Source organism: Lygodium microphyllum, chromosome 10, assembly GCF_053477565.2.
Source record: "Lygodium microphyllum isolate KBCC chromosome 10, Lygodium_microphyllum_v1.1.10, whole genome shotgun sequence".
In the NCBI taxonomy this organism is placed as follows: domain Eukaryota; kingdom Viridiplantae; phylum Streptophyta; class Polypodiopsida; order Schizaeales; family Lygodiaceae; genus Lygodium; species Lygodium microphyllum.
In genome coordinates this window covers 30,297,229-30,316,870 of record NC_141144.1, presented here as the reverse complement: position 1 = coordinate 30,316,870, position 19,642 = coordinate 30,297,229, and the positions used below count along the sequence as shown (strand labels likewise).

At 38.2% G+C, this 19,642-nt stretch overlaps 1 protein-coding gene across 1 annotated transcript; it reads right to left on the bottom strand.

Moving 5' to 3' along the window:
* Window positions 1–14,435: 14,435 nt before the first annotated feature.
* LOC148029843 (peroxidase P7-like) lies at window positions 14,436–16,757 on the bottom strand. The gene is made up of 5 exons (XM_087687143.1): window positions 16,650–16,757; window positions 16,077–16,544; window positions 15,751–15,939; window positions 15,331–15,499; window positions 14,436–14,986 (listed from the first exon to the last, which is right to left on the bottom strand). Exons 2-5 carry the CDS (start codon window positions 16,377–16,379, stop codon window positions 14,586–14,588), a joined length of 1,062 nt encoding a protein of 353 aa, XP_087543269.1. The 5' UTR covers window positions 16,380–16,544; window positions 16,650–16,757; the 3' UTR covers window positions 14,436–14,585.
* Window positions 16,758–19,642: the final 2,885 nt, after the last annotated feature.

Here is a 19,642-nt window from a genome sequence, read left to right as displayed (position 1 = left end):
TCTTGGAAATGGTGATATGGAGAAGAGGTTGAAAGAGATGGCTCCAAAGACAACATTTGTTGCCATAGATGTAGCCACATATGGGTCGAGATTTGAAAGGACTAATGAAGTTCATAAAGGAGGCATCGCTGAAGCAAAATCTTGCATTTGGATGCAAGCATTAGATTGCATGGAAAAGGGAAAAACAACAAAGTCTGAATTGGCCAATCCACGTCAGAGCATACGAGGGAGATCGGGATGGAGTGTACCACTGGATTCATTTTCAGCCTATGCTTATTTGGCTGAGGTTCATAATCAAGAAGCTCTTGTGGAAGAAAAGAGAACAAGAGATGAGGACATGACTGGTTCTTGCCCATCTAAACGCATAACACAAGGTAAAATGGAGCAGCAAAAAGAGGCTCAAAAAGCCAGACATGAGCATATTATGGAGTATGCATCTTAGGAGAAGAAACAAGAAGGGAAGAAAAGAGGCACACAGCTTGGTTACAAGTTACAAATTGGATCTTGAGACAACCACAAACCTTTAAAAGGTCTAGGAAGATTGCATACTTGGTAGTAGAGTGGAATTTACACTTGGCAAAGTTCTTGAAATCGTGAAGCGTGAATTTCATGATGCAACCATTGATATGCTGAAAAGAAAAAGATATTTTGATGGTGAAGTTTTGCAAGCATTGATATAGGTTGACAAAGACATAGAGAAATAACTTCAGAGGGAATATGATGATGCATATAATGCTAATTTGGAGCAGGTTGATGTTGAAAATGGGTTAAATGGGAATGTAGATAGCAAGCTTGTGGCTAAAATTGGTCTTATGGGTAGCAATAAGCATAGGGAGAAGGCTATGTATAATGGGGATGTCCATCAACAAGCACATGAAAAAGAAGTTACTCATTTTATTCCAAGCATTCATTATTCACGAACGCATTGGGCTTGTGCTACGACAGAGACAATTGTTAAAGTAAGATAAAGAGAGACGCCTTGCATAGCTCTCTTGGATCATGGTCCCAAAATCAATGTTATGGCACACACCTTGTATGAGAATGGAGGTTGGTCGATTGATGTAGATTTGGGATGGCGCATGCGGGCAACAAACAATTCATCAAGGGATCTTTATGTGGCTCGTCGGAATGTACTCGTGATTATTGGAGATGTTAGGGATGAATATCATTTTTTTGTGCAGGATTCATGTAGTTATCCGATGATTTTGTGGCAGCCCTATATTTTAGAGTCAAGGCTCGGAACAAAAGCTTTGGATGATGGTTCTTCATGTGCTTGCGTTTAAAGTAAAGTTAATACAAAGGCAATACAGTTTCTCACTATTTGTGTGAATCATCCTCACAATCGAGATAGGCTACCGAGTGATCGTATGCCACCTAATGCACAAGAGTTTAAGGGTTTTTAGATAGCACTACTATAAGTGGAGGCTATGGCAGTGCCTCTAGGAAGATAATTACGCCTGCAAGAAAGGGGGAAACTCTGTTTATGTTTGGATTGTAGGATAGATAGCATGTAGTCTTGGCAGTTTTAAGAATATTTTAGTCATGTGCAGGGCTGAAATGAAATATGTAGTATGGGTTGAAAAAGAGCTGAAGACATGTGGTTTGATGGCTACAAATGAAGGTATTTCAGGACTATTTTCATGGTTGGTTGATGTTGATATACTGGCTAAAATTTTTATAGCAATTAATGCTAAAAACATGTCAAAAAAAGAGGTTATTTATGTTGACACTTTAGAGATGTATGAAGTCATTCAATTAATGCTAAAAACATGTCAAAAAAGAGGTTATTTATGTTGACACTTTAGAGATGTATGAAGTCATTCAAGAGTTTGTTGAGCATGAATGTTATGGGCTACAAAACAGGGTTGAAGTATGGATGGATACAAAGTACAAAATAGTTGCAAAGAAGTTAAGATTGTGGCTTTGCCTTTACCACCTAAAAGTGATGGGTTGATTAAAAAAGTGACTCGACATCCTAGTTTATAGGATCCACATGGAGTAGGACATAAATTTACAGTTGAAACTTTACAAAAGCTGAAAATTGGTAATACAAGCTTTCTTTTGCGTGCAAAAAGAGCTTGTTTCTTGCAAATGTTGGAAAGGCATGGAAAAGCCTTTGCATTTCAACTAGATGAAATTGAATGTGTTGATCCGACCATAGTTGGGCCTATGGTGATCTTTATAGTATCTCATGTGCCATGGAATTTAAAGCCTATTCCAGTATCTCGGGGGCATATATTGTCAGAGAGTGGACTTGAGAGAGAGAGAAAGAGGAGACAGAAGACTGCAAAAGAGAGAAAGATTGTAGGAAGAGAGAGAAGAGAGTGAAGAGGAGAGAAAAAGACTAGAATTGGAGAGAGACAGACATGAAAGATATAGAAACCATAGAAGCTCTGAGCAAGATGGGAGAGAAGGACAATAATTGTCTTAATGTGTCAAAAAGATGTGAAAAATTACATGTCCTCTCCTTTTATACCAATGTCACTTTGATATGGCATAACATCAATATTATTTATACACTAAATTTTTATTATTCCCAGTATCCCTTCCCAAAGGTTTTTGCCCTCAAAAACAAACTTGAAAGACTAGAAAAGGATGGATAGAACAGAGTACTACTCTGTTTTTACATCTTTACAGATGGAAAAATGAATGAAAAATGACCAACATGAGGACTAAAATGGAAGAACAAGAGTAGGCCTCAGCTATATACATAATTTGGAATACTTCAAAAGTATATGGAGCCATAAAATCTTCAACAAATAATCTCAAAATGAAGTAGACAACTTGTTGTGTAAACAGATTCTGCTAGACCAAATCTGCCATAACTTCTAATAGAAGTGTCCAAATGAGGCATGCCATATATCAAAATGTAGCTCTTGAAGATTACTTTGACCCCATGTAGATAGATCAATTCTGAAAATTAGGCACAATAAAAACTTTTCTAAAACAGTGTGCTGTCCTAATCGTGTTTGCACCAAAACTAGCTCCATAATCAATAGGCTTCAGCCACTAATGTATCCCTTAAGAAAGGAAACTCATCCAATATAGAATCAGGCCTCCAAGAAGCTTCCTTAGGTGGTAAATCTCTCGATTTGATCAAATACTCCATGATAGAATGAGATCAAAGCTTCTTCTCACGCTGACCTATAATAGGCTCTAGGATGTACTGAATAAGACCTTCTTCATCAATAGGTGGCAGCTCATCAATTATATCAACTAGATCACCATAGAAAGACTTGAGCTAACTAACATGAAAGACATTGTGAATCTTTGTGGAAGAAGGGAGCTCTAATCTGTATGCCAAGTCTCCAATGCGCTTTAGGATCTGGTAGGGGCCATAAAATCTGTGAGCAAACTTATTACTAGATCCATCTTTTAATGTAGAGCATCTAGACTTGGGCAACTTCAATAAGACCAACTCTCCTTCTTGAAACTTTAAAGGCCACCTCTTCTCATCAGCATACATCTTCATTTGGTCTTGAGCTTTCCTAAGATTCATCTTACTTGCTAAAGAAGGGTTTGCATTTTTTCCAACTCTTCCTTCCCATGAGGGTTGATCCTTTCATTAAACATGACTGTGGGTAAGGGCGCCTTGTAGCCATACATAGCCTCAAAGGGCGAAACTCCAATACTAGCATGGGTAGAGTTGTTGTAAGCAAACTCAGCCAAGTGTAACCAAGAATCCCATGAATTTTGGACATCATAGCAGATATGGTGAAGATAAGTCTCCAACCATTTATTAACTCTTTCTGTCTGTCCATCAGTTTGTGGATGATAGGTTGTAGTAGATGGAGCCAATTTAGTGCCCATAGATGTAAATACATCTGCCAAAGGTTACTCATAAACTTTGAGTCTCTATCATGAACAATCACCTGCGGTAATCCATGCAGTCTAAAAATCTGCTCCATAAACTGACTGGCTACTTGAGAGAGAGTAAACTGGGTCGTCTTGGTTGGAATGAAATGGGCTGCCTTGGTGAGTCTATCTACCACCACATATATACTATTCCATCCCTTCTTGGTAGTAGGCAAGCCAGTAATGAAATACATAGTAATGTGAGTCCATTTACCTATAGGAATAGGTAATGGCCACAACACATGCATATACTTCATGACAAAGTCCTTGACATCTTTCCACAGGCCTTTCCAATAGAAGCTTTTGTTGATCCTATCATAGGTCTTGAAAACTCCAAGATGTCTAGCTAAAGGTGAAGAATGTAGTTCCTCCATAATTTTCTGTGTAAAAGAAGAGGTAGAAGGAATGACAATCTTGCCTTTCAACCAAATAAGGCCATTTTTAAACTAATAATGTGAGTTTTCTTCCATAAGACCTTATTGTAATTTCTAAAAAATATGGCCAAATTCTTCATCCAAAAGATAAGCCTCCAATAAGTTCTTCAATCCAATCACTATTGTGATGTCTCAATACATCAAAAACCCTCCTCATATGTGCTAAGTGATCCTGCAAAGTCTTACTATAAACTAGAATATCATCAAAGAACACCATGACAAACTAAAAGAGGAAGGGCTACAAAAACTTATTCATTAGGCTTTGGAAGGTAGCTGGAGCATTTGTAAGCCCAAATGGCATCACTAACAAATGGTAGAACCCTCGATCAAACCTGAAAGTAGTCTTAACTTCATCACCCTCCCGCATGCGAATCTGATGATACCCTGACCTCACATCAATCTTTGTAAAGAATCGAGCCCCGTTAAGCTCATCAAGAAAATCATCAATCCTGGGTATCGGATACATATTTTTCACTGCGATCTTATTAAGATCCCTATAGTCAATGCACATTCTGAAAGACCCTTTCTTTTTCACTAACAAAACTGGAGATGCATAAGGTGAAGAACTTGGTTCAATGAATCCCAACTCAATAAGTTCCTTGATTTGCTTAGCTAGTTTCTCTCATTCACACTTAGACAATCTATAAGGTGGCCTATTTATTGTCTTTGAGTTGGGCTCCAAATCAATAGGGTGATCTATTTCTCTCTTGGGAGGCAATGAAGTAGGCACCTCAAACAAATCCATATACTCCTCAATAAGAGCTGTCGAGGCTGGATGGCTTGCTGAATTATTGGGCTGATCTTGCATCTCTTTATTCAAATGCAAAACAAATATTTGTGAATATCTCTTGTACTCCCTTTTGATTGTTGAATGGTGATAAGCTAAAAATTTGATCTATTAGGAATTCCCTATAAATGGATGAGCTGTCCAGTGAACATAAACTCCATGTATAGCTATGATAAATCTTCATTTCATGGACTATTTTAAAACAGGGGAAAGCATCCACTTTGGCACATGATTGCTGCCATAATTGTTACCAACTTGCCCCTGTTTTAAAATAGTCCTTGGCTCTAAACCATACATGTACTTATGGAGCTTAGCCTCATCACTGATGCTTTCTACATACATGGTTAGGTTGAGAAATTGGTTAGTGTACTCTCTTACACTTAAGCCTCTTTGTTCCAAACCATACCATCTCCGTGCCAATTTCTCTTTTTTAAGAGGGGAGACAAATACTTTAGCCATAAGTGCCTTGAAAGCTTTCCAATTCTCTACAAGTATGTTTTCCCTTTTTATATACCTCCACCAAGTATGGGAAAATCCCTCCAAATGTAAAGAAGCAAAATGAAACTTCATGTCATCAGTTTTGGGGAATATGTCAAAGTAAGATTCCATCTTAGAGGTCCACTCCTCTAAATCAGATGGTGAAGATGACTGACCATTAAACTTGTCTAAAATGATATTGTCCTTCAGCTCTCTTTCATGTAATGGTTGCTATCCCAAAATAGACCGATCATGAGTACCATGCATTGAACCCCCAAATTGAGATGGAAGTCTCCCAATAGGTGGCCGAGAACCACTATGCAATCTTCCCGTTGGTAGAGGACCCCTAGAAAGTTGAATATTTAGCCCAAAAGCTTGAGACTTGGCTCCATTCAAACTACCCAAATAGTCATCATCCCTTTGTGAAGTCTCAACTACTTCATATTGGCTATTTGGGATGCCTCTTTGTCCAATAATTCCATGATCATGACCATTTTGGTTAGATGTCTGAAGTGGGACCGAAGGCTCATTGTTTGAATAAGCTTTCTCCTTTGCTTCTTTAGATCCCATTTGCATCTACATCCATTGGGAGAATTGAGCCATAATTTGACCATTAGATTCCACCAACTTGTCAATAGAATCCTTTATTTGAGTTATTGAATCTACTAACTTCTCAATGGAAGACTTCGTTTGATCAGTAGACAAATCCATTTACTCCATTCTTGATAGTAGGACCTCATGACGTTCTCTATGCCTTTGTTCATGTACACACAAGGTATCATTGAGTATATTGATTTTCCCTTGTTGTTGAGGCTCTTCACAACTCTCTTGAGGTACATTATCCAACATGGAATCTCTAATTTGGTGAGCGTAATCATCCTGGACCTTATTTTTATCTTTATGCCCTGCCATAATAGTGCAGTCGTGCAGTATCCCCTGTCAAAAAAAATGGCTATAACTTTGACTAGGGAACTCTAATTTCAAAAAAATTTAGTTCAAATCAAAGCCAAGAATTCCATCTTCAAGATGAGCTATAGCATGCTATAACAAATTTAGGACAAAAAATTCTGCAACTCAATCTTTAAGTCTGAACTGTCTAGGCATGCACCCTGTTTTGACTTGTGAATGCCCTGTTTTGACCATGTAAGGTAAAATAGTAACCCCAAATGGTTACCAAACCATGTAGAAGGATGAGTAGGACCTGTGGGTACCTTGTAGTACCTACGTCTGTACTTCAGTAATAAAGGGTGTACTTGTAACAAACCTGTAAATGCCCTATAGTTCCCTATAAAATCCATGTTTTATCTTGTTTTGATCTTGAAGATACTTGAGCCTTTGGAAACTCTTCAATCTTCGATTCTCCACTCGCTATACCTGTGTGAGGAATAAAATAGCATGACAGGCTCCCTACATGTGCTCCAAATCAACAGGACATGGGCGAAGTTCCCCTCGAGTCGGTTGGTTGCACCCCTTCGGGATCTTTGATAGTGAGGGAGGGTCACCTCTCTTTTGTCCCACTATCTCCCCCGGCATACACCTTTTTCCTCAGTGGTTATATGAACATGGCAATGGCATTGTATTCTAATCAACCAGTATGAAATGCGTTGCTGAAATATTCATTCAACCCCTTTCATGAGATGCAATTGAATGAAGTCTGGAAAATTTGGATAAGGAAAGAGTCTCACCAATGCAATTCAGTGACTCACTGATTGCTTTAGTACTTACCCTTTTACAATATTTCAGCTTGGGCAAAAGAATTCAACCAAATGATGCCTATGATGAGGTTATGCATCAAACTTAGCAAATGATTCCTATGATGAGGTTATGATTGAATCAATATTGAAATTCAATGGAATAGGCTGAGATTAATGGAAATAATACTAATCTCTAATCTATTGATCAATTCACAGAATTAATTGATCAATAATCTCTCATCAACAAGTGGAAAAGCATTAGCAAGTGGATTATTGAGAGATTTCAGAGATTAAGCAAGAGAAATACCTTGATTAAGCTTGAAGAGGATGATAGATGTCAACTCTAATCCCATTGATGGAAGAATTCTTCAAAATCCACCATAAATCCATCACGAAGCTTGAAATATCTATTAAATCAGTCCATATGAGCTCCAATATGATCAAATTCATGAAGAATCAATGCCCCTGGCTTGTTTGAACACTTGAATACCAAAGATTCAAGCCTCTGGAATAAAAGCCCCAAAATAAACATTCAATATGAGCTCCAATGTCCTCCACGAGCTGAAATCTTTGCAATTTGTTGAAGAATCTTTACTGCCTTGATCCTACGGGCTGGATTGATGAAGAATCTTCAAGAAATTCTTGAGTGGAATCTTGGATTGAAGCTTTCATGGTTGCAATGGACTGTTCTGTTGAGATGGCAACCTCAACACGTGCAGACATTGATTATGGACCACCTAGCTAGATGGGTCCACACGTCTACACTTAGCACGTTGGTGGTCATTATGATACTCACATGGCCACTAACTTATCACTTATTATATTTAGTTTGCTACACCTACCTACAGCTGGCAAAGACATAGCGCCAGTTGATTAGTACAATCGTTTATGCACTGTTTGACTTAGTAGGCCACTTTCCTTTATGTTGTATCTTATCTATACTTTGTGTACATTGTATAGTGCCATGTGGAAGAAGAAGAAAAAACTAGCAAGAAAACATTTTGGCCTCCATCTCTCTTCTTGTGTTCTTGAGTGAGCTTCCTCTTGTGTATACAGTGTGTGTTTGGCGTAGCAGCTCAAGCAAGTCCCCCCACCACGTGATTCTTGACATGTTCATCTAGGGTTTATAGGAGAGCTGAAGGTTCACAATAGGAGTATAATCTTGAGAGTTTGCTCAAGGATTTAACTTGCTGAAGATTGGAGCACCCAAGATTTGGTGTGAATCAGTCAGGGAGAAGAGAAATAAAGCCTGATGCAGCCCGAAAATTGCGCCACAATTTTGGGATTGTTTTGACCTGTCTGGGCAGAAATGATCCTCCACAATGGTTATGGACTTGAAGTTGGAGAGCTGAAGCAACTCATTCTCAGCTTAGATGAAGTCCATGAGCACAAGTTTGTGTGGTAGGAAGAGTTCTTTGTTGGAAACTCCATTAAACCTGTAGGAAACTCCAAGAAAGGGGAAAGAGAACTCCCTCTTTTCAAAGTAACCACAATTTGTTCCCAAACTAAGCTCGGTTAACTCTCCTTTACCCTAGTTACCTCCAGTTTTGCATGAAATCTGATGATGACTTGCTACTTTAGCCATCCTCCACCATATCTAACCTTGGATATCTCTAGATGTAGTCTCTTACTAACTATAGATGGTCTGCAACCCTCCACTACTCACTATCTTTACCAAGTACTTGTCTGAAATTGATTTTTGATGGAGAAAATAGGACTGAAAATAGAAGGAAAAATGGATCAAAGACCAATGCTCTGATACCACTTGTCAGAGAGTGGACTAGAGAGAGAGAAAGAGGAGAGAGAAAACTACAGAGAAGAGAGAGAAATAGAGTGACGAGGAGAGAGAAAGACTAGAATTGGAGAGAAAAAGACTAGAAAGATATAGAAGCTATAGAAGATGTGAGCAAGATGGGAGAGAAGGACATTAATTGTAATAATGTGTCAAAAATATGTGAAAAATTACATGTCCTCTCCTTTTACACCAATGTTAGTGTGACATGGCATAACATCAATATTATTTTTACACTAAATCCTTATTCTTCCCAGCTTCTCACATATATTGCCTAAGCTGCAAGAGCTTTTCAATGGGAGGATCAAGATGCGGATTTTGGAGCCCTCTTCAACTCCATATTCGAATATGTGGTTTATTATTCCAAAGAAAAATAGTTCTTTGAAGTTTATACAAGATTTACAACTAGTTAATAAGGTCACCATAAGGAATGTTAGATCAGGCCCGATAGTGGATGAATTTGAAGAAGCATTTACAGGCAAGGAAATTTACTCTATGGGAGATTTATATTCAAGATATGATTAGTTCTAGCTTGCATTAGAAATCCGGGATATTACTACCATGAAGACAACACTTGGATTGGTTAGAATGTGTACACTTCCATAGGGAGTAACCAATTTAGTGGTGCTCATGATGAATGCTATGCATAAATTTTTGAGGGAGTATATCCCTCAGTTGACCTTACCCTTTCTTGATGATGTGTTGATCAAAGGATGTGATATCTATGAGAAGATGAAGAGTCGAATGAGCATGGATGTAGAAGATTTGTAGATGATCATATTGCTAATTGTGACGGGATTTTGAGCCATCCTTGAAGAAGTGCATTTAACTCTGTTAGGAGAAAAGTCAGTTTTTGGAGTGGAGAAAGTATTAATTGTTAGGCACATGTGCGGACCATATGGAAGAAAACCCTCACTAGTAAAATATTGATGCCATAATCAGGATGCAGGAGACTTGTTCGAATGTATCCAAGTTGAGAAGATTTTTGGGTGCGTGTGTCTTTTGCTTGATATGGATTCCACATTTTTCTCATGTGGCCAAAAGTTTACATCAACTTTTGAGACAAGGGAAAAAAATTTGGTGGAGTAAATACATACAAAGGAAGTTGAGAAGTTAAAGAGCTTATTGATTTCAGCTCCAACACTAAAGAGAGTAAATTATGAGAATGGGTAGCCTATTATTCTCACCGTGGATACAAGCCCAATTGGCATTGGTTGGGCAATGGGTCAAGATGATGCTAATAGAAATAGGTATGCCACTCGGTTTGGAGCAAAGGTCCTCAATGAACAACAATGACGGTATTCTCAAGTCAAAAGAGAGCCTTGGGATGTAGTGACAACCCTTAAGTGTAATAGGGAGTATTTTATGGAAGCTCATGTAGTGGTAGAGACTGATTGTCTACCTCTATTGGGCATGATAGTATGTATCATCAATGTTATACATACAAGATGTAGCGAGAAAGTATCATCAATGTTATGCATAATTCAGTAACTTAGGCTTTCAATTCATGTATAGTGACATGTATAAAATATTGGCTCCATGCAAGCTGAGCCACCCAAAAGAACTCCATCTTTTGAGCATAAGTATGCAAATATGTGGATACATTGCTACCATTAAACAACTTCATCTCATGGTCAATTGCTTGCAAAGAATTCATCATAACATGTTTTGTTTGAGCAAAAGCTTGCATCACATGTTGTTGTTGTACCTGCATAAGCATATTCATATTCTACACTAACTACTGTAAAACATAACTAGAAATTGTGCTTGAAGCTTCTCCCATCCTATCTTTCCTTTTGATGACCTTTCACGTCGGGTTCACCAATGTCGGAGGGGTTTTAGTGTCGAAAGGTCATATCCACCAGGGATTAGAGATAAAATGAAGTAGAGAATAGGAGATAGAAGAGAAGAAAAAGAATAAATAGGAGGTATACAAGTTAAAAACAAAGCACAATGAATCAAAGCACTATGTATTGATAGAACCTGAAAAGACAAATAAATTTCTTGTTTGGCACTACTCAAAAGCAATCTCCAAGCATTAGATCTCCTAGAGCTCCCTTATAGATAAAAAACGTGTATAAAACACTAGCTTCTTTTCTATTGCTCAGACCACAAATTTGATGATTTTGTTGACTCCGAAAGGGGGGGTAGAACCCCAAGACACCCGATCAAGATTCTTCTAGGTCACTCCTTCTTCTCCTAGTTCGGAGTATTGTTTGTTGCCTGTAAACTACAATTGTGTGTTGTGCATCACATGATTTCACCAGTCCTTCTTTTTGCATGAAATCTCCCAAACTCGCTAAGAAAGAAATCTGTTTTTTGCATGCCTCCCTATTCTAGAAGTTTTTAATAGCTTTTTAGGATATTTACAAGAAATAATATCCAAAATATAAAAAATAAGCTAAACTTGTAAAAAAATCTAGTATTTTTGAACCATCCAAACTATGAACACTAATACTAATGACTAACATGGCATTGACTCTTTAGATCAATAAGAAAGCAGTATGATGATGCATTGCATGTTTTTTCACATTGTGTCCACGTAGCGGTACAACAACATGTGTGTGTTTTTGTATGTGTATATATATATGCATATGAGAAGTAAAAGCTATTGTGATGTCAAAGTCCTTGTTATATTCTTTTAGTTTTTTTAATATTCAATTTCTATTAATGTTGCCTATAATTGAATGCTATGGTAATGGTTAAAGATACCCCAAATTCTCTCAATGAAATTATGCAACATTAATTGAAATTTAGGATTAACTAAGTCTTCTAAAATTTTTGGTGACTTTTAACTTTTTTTTGTCTTTCTAATGATGGTTTGAAAGGACTTGATAAAACCACATTACTATCTTTAAAATAATCCTTCAATAAGGCAATGCTTCCTCGCACTATTTGCATCCTTGCGTTGATCCTCTTCTTATTATTAGTGTTCTAAACTTAAGAGAGGAAATCTTACTTTGTTATCTTGGGAAGAGCACCAGAGATATCCCTCACAGGTTTCTCTTGTAAAGTAGCAAAACCTTTTGCTTTGTGTGTGAAGAATGGAAAGATATATCTAAGAAGCCAAACTATATAGGGGGTAGAATTTATTAAATATTTGGTTATAGACTTTGGCTTTTAGTTGTTTGAAAGATTTCATACAAATCACTCTTGATGTATCGAAGTGTGGGCATTTGATATTTTATGTATTGTTCAACAACTAGGTGAGATTGAGTTCTAGAAAGGTTCCAATTCAATATTGAAGTGGTTTGAAGGAGTGCTAAAGATGTAATCATAGCATTTTAATTTGATCCATGATTTCAACTCCCCAAATAGGTTCAACTAGAAAAGATTGTATATTAGGTACATGGATATTTTGGAAATACTTATTGGAGAACAGAATCTCATTATGTATAGCAAGAGCAATGAATTGCATTTCTTTATAATGGCAGTTCTATGTTGTATACTCCAACTAGCTCATCTTTATTCAGAAGAAAAGAAATCATCATTTTGGCTTGCCTAGTTAGGAACAATACATTTCTTTAGAGAAGTGACTACAAATATTTTAGTTATGAAATACCTTTATTATAACTTGCATGCCCTTTTTAGGTTTCAATGCTACTCTATTACTTAGGGGATATGATCAGAAACTCAAATGATACAAGGACTCTAGAGGCAATTTGATAACTCTTATTTTTTCTTCTCAATTACAATCATTGCTAGTTGTGTGTAAGATTGAAATTTCACTCCTAGTTTCTTCTAGACATAACCCTTTTGAGGGATTTTAAAAATGTATATTTTTAAAATATTGATGAACACTCTTTGTGCTTCTTAATATCCAAATCACATAATTGGTCATGGACCCATTTTGTCAATATTATTTCAAGTGCTAACTTGGAGTGATATGAATATCCACTAGGACCTTGCTCTACTACCTACTATATGGACTGGTAGTTAAAGAGCTACTATGATATCTTAGTATGGATGTAGGCAACAACATTCCCCTTCCTTGATTAAACTTTGTAAAGTGACTTGGAGGGCATGTAATGGATGTAGAATTTGATTCACAAATTTTATGTTTTGTGATACTTCACAAGAACTATCTATTGGTTATGTGCACACATATATGTAAATATACTATATTTATTCTCTACATACATATTATTTGTGTGTAAGGTGGATATGCAAAGTATATAAATCCTGAGTTTCTCTTACATGATTCTTATTCTAAAGTGAAAATGTAAAGCATGCATGTAGATAGACATATGTGTACACACACACACACACACACACACTCTCTCTCTCTCTCTCTCTCTCTCTCTCTCTCTCTCTCTCTCTCTCTCTCTCTCTCTCTCTCTCTCTCTCTCTCTCTCTCTCTCTCTCTCTCTCTCTCTCTCTCTCTCTCTCTCTCTCTCTCTCTCTCTGTGTGGCACACACTCTGTGTGTGTGTGTGTGTGTGTGTGTCCCTCTATATGTGATGATTTTTTTCTGAAATACTCACATATAGGAAAATAGTTACTTTTTGGTAAACAGAAGACATTATGATGTATGTAAGAGAAAGATCACAAGGACAAGGTCATATGTGTGTACAAGTGAGTACACATGGCACAAATATGGAGAGGGGGGATTACACACACACACACACACATGATTGCACACACACATGCTTGTGAGAAGAAAAAGCTTCTATGACTTCAAAGTTCTTGTCATAGTTGTCTACTTTTTTGAAGGTTCAATTTCTTTCAGTGTTGCCTCTAAGAGAACATTGTAATGGTTGACATACACAAAATTCTCTCAGTGGCTAATTGAGGTTTAGGATTAATTAAGTCTTCTCATTTTTCAATGTTTCCTTTTTTTACTTTTCCAAGCTCTTTCCAATGCTAGTTTGAAAGGCTTTGTTAAAACCACAACATTATCTTTAAAACAACCCTTCAATAAGGCAATGCATCAACACACCCATTCACACCCTTGCTTTGATCCTCTTCTTATTGCGAGTGTTCTAAACTCAAGGGAGACCATTTGACCCTGTTGTCGTAAGGAGAGGTCTAACACTAGTATACGATTGGCACCAAAGGGATCCCTCATGTGTCACTCTCGTAAAGTCAAAAAACCTTTTGCTTTGAGTGGAGAACGAATATATATATCCAGGTAGTTGAACTACATACATGAAGCATAACATATGAAAGATTTGGTTATAGGTTTTGGCTTTTAGCAGTTTGAAGGATTTCATACAAATCACTCTTGATGTATCTAAGTATGGGCATTTTCCCTTTTATGTGTTGATCATGACTAGGTGACATTGATTTCAGTCCAATTCAATATCGAAAAGGTTTGAAGGAGTGCCAAAGATGTAATCCTAGCATTTTAATTTGATCCATGAATTCAACACCCCAAAGTGCTTTCAATACAAAAAATTGTAGATTAGGTGCACGTATATTTTGAAAATATTTGTCGGGGTCCAAGACCTCACTACACATAGCAAGAGCCATGAATTGCCTTGCTTGTACACTCCAAGTAGCTCACCTTTATTGCCCGAGGAAAAAAAAAACATCATTTTGGCTCACCTAGTTGGGAACAGTACATTTCTTCCTAATCACTCCCTTTTGTCCAGTAAGCACTCCAATGTTACTCATCTTGATCATTGAAACTTTGAATTGCTCGAAGAACTTGTCTTGATCTCTTGCATAGTCCTCCACCAGTTGCATGGTGTCAGTAGCATTCAAGAGTGCTGCGTCTGTGTGAAATACGGCAGCCTTCGCTAGCACATTTTTGAAGTAGGCATTATCGAAGAGGTCCTGGGTGATGAAGTCAAGATGTGTTGTGAGACGAGCCTTGATGGGATTAGTGGTGGGGAGGCATATGCGAGACAGGTCTAAGGCTTTCTTGGGATTGAGGTCTGTGGAGACTGTAGGGGTGAGCTGCGGCGTAATGAACCTGCAGTGGGCCTGACCGATGGTGTGGCCTCCTACATTCGCCAGAAGAAAGTCAAAGGTGAGCCATCTAGAGAAGTAGAGTTGGACGGTTAGTATTTCAAAATGAACAACCAATCTCAATTAGCATCCTCTCAAAAGTAATGGTGATATGGTAGCCCATTGACAATTTGTAGCAGTGTATTTGACTTGTGATAGTCTGTTTTTGTACTTGAAAGGGAAGGGGGATGGGGAGATGTTTGACTACACATTGAGTGATAGTGAGAAGGGTCTTCAGACATGGCATGCCTTAAAGTGATTGGCATTCCACATCATTAAATCTGAACCGAGGAGATCTCATTGCATTGCTTCACTGACACAAGTGTGTATGGGTAGTTACCTGAGAGTGAAACCAAGTCCTTCACATCCAAGCCATGATTTTGAAAGTTCTGCTTCAAGGCAGTAATGTTCAGCGTTGGAGGAGGAATACTAGCCACCACAGTTTGATTTGATGCTGCGGATAGGCTGTCTCGTCGACCTAGCTCGAGTGGAATTTCAGGTCCTCCAACCTAGCTCCACACAAGGCAAAGAAGACCATACAAAGGTTGGTGAGGTTTTTGCGCAACAAGGAAAATTGAGGTGCAATCAACAATAAAATAGTGCACTGAATTGCTGGGGATTTCTAAAGTTTTTGCATGTGGAAAGTTTCCTTTTTGTGGGGGCTGGGGGGAGGAGAGAGAGCAAGAGAGCGCTCAGCGCGGGTAGAGTGGCACACACACACACACACACACACATATATATATATATAAAAGACACTCACGAGGTGGACGGCGATGGTGGCGGCGAGGGAGAGGGTGTCGGCGCAGGAGACGATGCCGGGGCACTTTTCTTCCACGGCCTCCTTGATGTCATCGATGGCCCTCAGCGACGACAGCCGCAGCGACGCGTTGTTGGGCGTGGCGATGAGCTCCGTCACTGGCGCCTCCAGCAGCACCGACGCGTCGCAGCCCTGCAGTCATTTACGCCCAACACAATCATTGTCATCCGAGGGGGACGATTTAAAGCACAAACAGAGAAAAACTGAAGACTAGAAAGACGACCAGTACTCCTTTCAGAATTTCTTCCTGTCAAGGAAGGAACCACCACCTGCACAAAGCAATCGTGGAACATGACGCGCAAAATCCCTGCAGCTTGGCTTGGGTTTTGCATCACGATCTCCTTCACCTTCTCCGCCACCAGCTCTCGCACATTTGGGCACTTCTCCTTGTAGTAGTCGTAGGACAGCAGGCCAGTGCCAATCATGCCATTTTCATTATTATTCTTAGGCAGCGTGCTATGAAAGGATGCGCATAATGCACCCAAAGGCCCTGGCATATTCAGCGTCGAGCTGATGAGTACTGATGCAAGGGCAAAACCGACGAAGCTAGACGAGAATGGAAATGAGCCCATCTTATCAAGAGCCGCCGTCTTCCCCCGCCCTCGTGTATGGGTGAAGAGCAAGAACAGAAATTAGAAGCAACTCCAATGCGTTGCTGGATTGAGCGCTGGCTAGCGATGATGATCCGGCCACTGAATGCGTTGTGGATTGGGCTCCACGTAGTTCAATCGAGCACCCTGGAAAATGCCAAAACCATGTACAGGATTTTCGTCAGCAGGGATTGCCATCTCACTCCTATATACAAACCGCGCATTATTGCAAGCTAATCGTTGCAAACCCACCTCGCAAAAAGGGATCACTTTCCTCCTCTTCTTTTGAGCTAGGTAGCACTCAGGAGTGTGAAGCTTGTGGATGCACATCAAAACCCCCTCCCTCGTATATAGGGCCATGAAAAGGTAGAGTAAGTACCAAGCTTGAAATGGGCCAATTGGCAATATGCGTTGAAGTTTCACACTATTCTTTGCAAAACAACCACGAGATGCCTCCTTGTGCTACCAATTACATATTGTCTAGTATGTGCAAGTCACCAACACCCACAATCATAGGGAGGCGTGGACTTTCTAAGAGGTGCACATGTTCTGTCCTTAGTTCTATTGAGAAGAGTCATATGCACCCGCTTCAAATGACAAATAAAGTTTCCTTTTAAGCTTTCAACTCCATCTCGATATTCACTCCATCCTACACTCTTAACAACTTAGCATAGCTTATAGGAACCTCTAACTACCAACCCAACCTTTAGATATGCCAACCTACGAACCATCAATGCATGTACTTTATCTAGTTATTGCTTACTCTTGCCTACTATTGGCCTCCATTCCTTTCAAGTTCGCACTAGTCTTTGTCTTGTTCATGCTTCCCAAGAATAAAACCATTTGGTAAAAACTTTCAGTGCACCTCATGGAAGTAGTTAGACTTTATTGCTTCTTCGTTGACCTCTCGACTTCATTTGGATGGAGTGAACTTGACCTATTTGAAACTTTGCTCCAAACAATGTTTTGACTTTGTGGGAACACCAAACTCTTCTCTCTTTCTTCTTGTCATTGAAAAGGTTTCTTGTTTGAATGTAGGTAAGTACGTTAGGAGTGATCAAGTATTTCAAAGGTAAGGTGCGAGATATATATTATAGCTTAGACCTATTACTACACTTCATACATATACTAGTCTCCAATTATAGGAATCTTCCTTTCTAGCACCATACAAGAGTGTACTAAGCCCAATATATAAATAACTGGACCTAGTCTAAACTAACTTATTACAAACACTTATGTTAATCAATAAACCCACACAACCATGCACACATACTCACAATGCACACAAGAGGAGTTCTACCTCTTGCGATAGACCTATATTAACATGTATTAACAATCTTATATATTACTCTTCTCGTTACACACACATTTGCAAACGACGGTCTTATGTATTAAGGTTCGAATTATTCTATACCACCAAGTAATGACTTGGATTTTAAGAACACTAATTCTTGTGATGGAACTAGTACTATTTTAGAACAACTATGATTTCCATAAGTTATTAACAATTTTAAATCTTCTATGAAGGATGATTAAGATTATTACTCCCTTATTTCTAGTAATTGTTGTTCTCTTTTCAATCTATTTGAATAATCATTGAGAAATCCAAGCCTAATATTTAATTGGGGTACTAAACTTGGATATATTAAACTAATCTTGCTAACAATTGTACTCTTCTAGTGCATCAACCAATTCCCTTTTAATTGAAATAATGGTGTATCTACCATGAGTGAGTTGTCTCATCATTGTGGATAGTTGCATGCAACTATTAAAATAGGCTCTTGAGTATTCCCTTTAACTAAGGATGAGTAATGAGCCATTAATGAATGAAACATAGGCGAGAATGTTGCTCCACTATAGCTTATAAGGGTCATTTCTTATTGTAAGTCATAGCATTTTATGTAGGCTCATCAATTATTGCTTAATGTAGGCTTGGCTCATAATCTACCTCTCCAAGGCCACTCTTGCCACTAGTGGTGTTGTTGGAAGAAATGGATAACTAAATTAGTGAACCTACTAGTATTCATATCCTTGAGCAATGCTAAGCAATAGGATTATAACATAGTTACTTGAAGGGCAAGTCTCACTATGGCATATTTATCAATTCTTACATCCACATCAAAGAAGAGTCCTTACAAGCCTTTTTCTTCTATTTCTCTCTTTTTCTTTAGAAGAGTGAGGAGTAGTCATAGTTAATCACAGGTGGTGATGAAGATAGGGTTTGGACAATTTCACAAGTCTCTCACAAACCATTTGAATGAGGATATCAAATCCTTCTCATGGAACTTGAGGCTATCTTCCACCTAGTGAGCATTTGATATAGAAGATCATGGATAATTCATATCTGCCATGGTTCTCAAGATCATAATCCACTCCATGCCTGTTTGGGGATATAGCTAGTAATCCTTATGGCTAAACTCATATTTATGCATACTTATGAAAACTTGAACTATCTCTTCCCCTCATTCTATGCACACATACTACTCCAATACATATTAACCATACTAATGTTAATTGTTACCTCCTCACTTTCTAGTACACACTCTTCACACCTTTAATCCACTTTAAAAAACATAATCGGCATGTTTCTAAGATATGTACAAATAAAATCCTTGTTTAAATTGGACCGACGTACCCAAATGAGTTTTAAGGCACATTGTCATGTGGTTTTTAGTGAAGAAGATAGTGAAAAAATTGGTCTTCATAAGGAGTTTACCTACACACCTATAGATATTAGTTGGTCTGTTTGCACGAGGAGTTAAGTTAGTTCAGTGAGACTAGATAGGGAGATTTGACAAGTGCCTTACAGGCTCAGTGAAACTCCAATCTTTTTAACATTACTCGACAAGTTCATGCTATTCATGTTGAAGTTTAGATTTTTGTAGGACACTTTACACAAGAGAAGGAAGAGTGTCTTTACATAATATCTAATATATGATTTTAGGGATTATTAGGGAGAGCTTTCTATGCTAAAATTGAATGTTCTACCTAGGAGGAGAATTCAGGTTGCATAGGGCGAAAAAATTAGGGGTTTGTTCAAAAGACGTGGTGGAAAAGGAAAAGTTTTATTCATTTAATGAGGGATCTCAATTAACTCATAAAAAGGATAACACTTGTTGAAAAGAGTAGATTTGGAAGAAAGTGTGTTCTCTGATGTGTTTTGGAGCTGAAATACAATATTTCATTGCTACAATACAAAGTATACATGTTGAATATTGTAGTTCATATCTTTGATACTCAAAGCT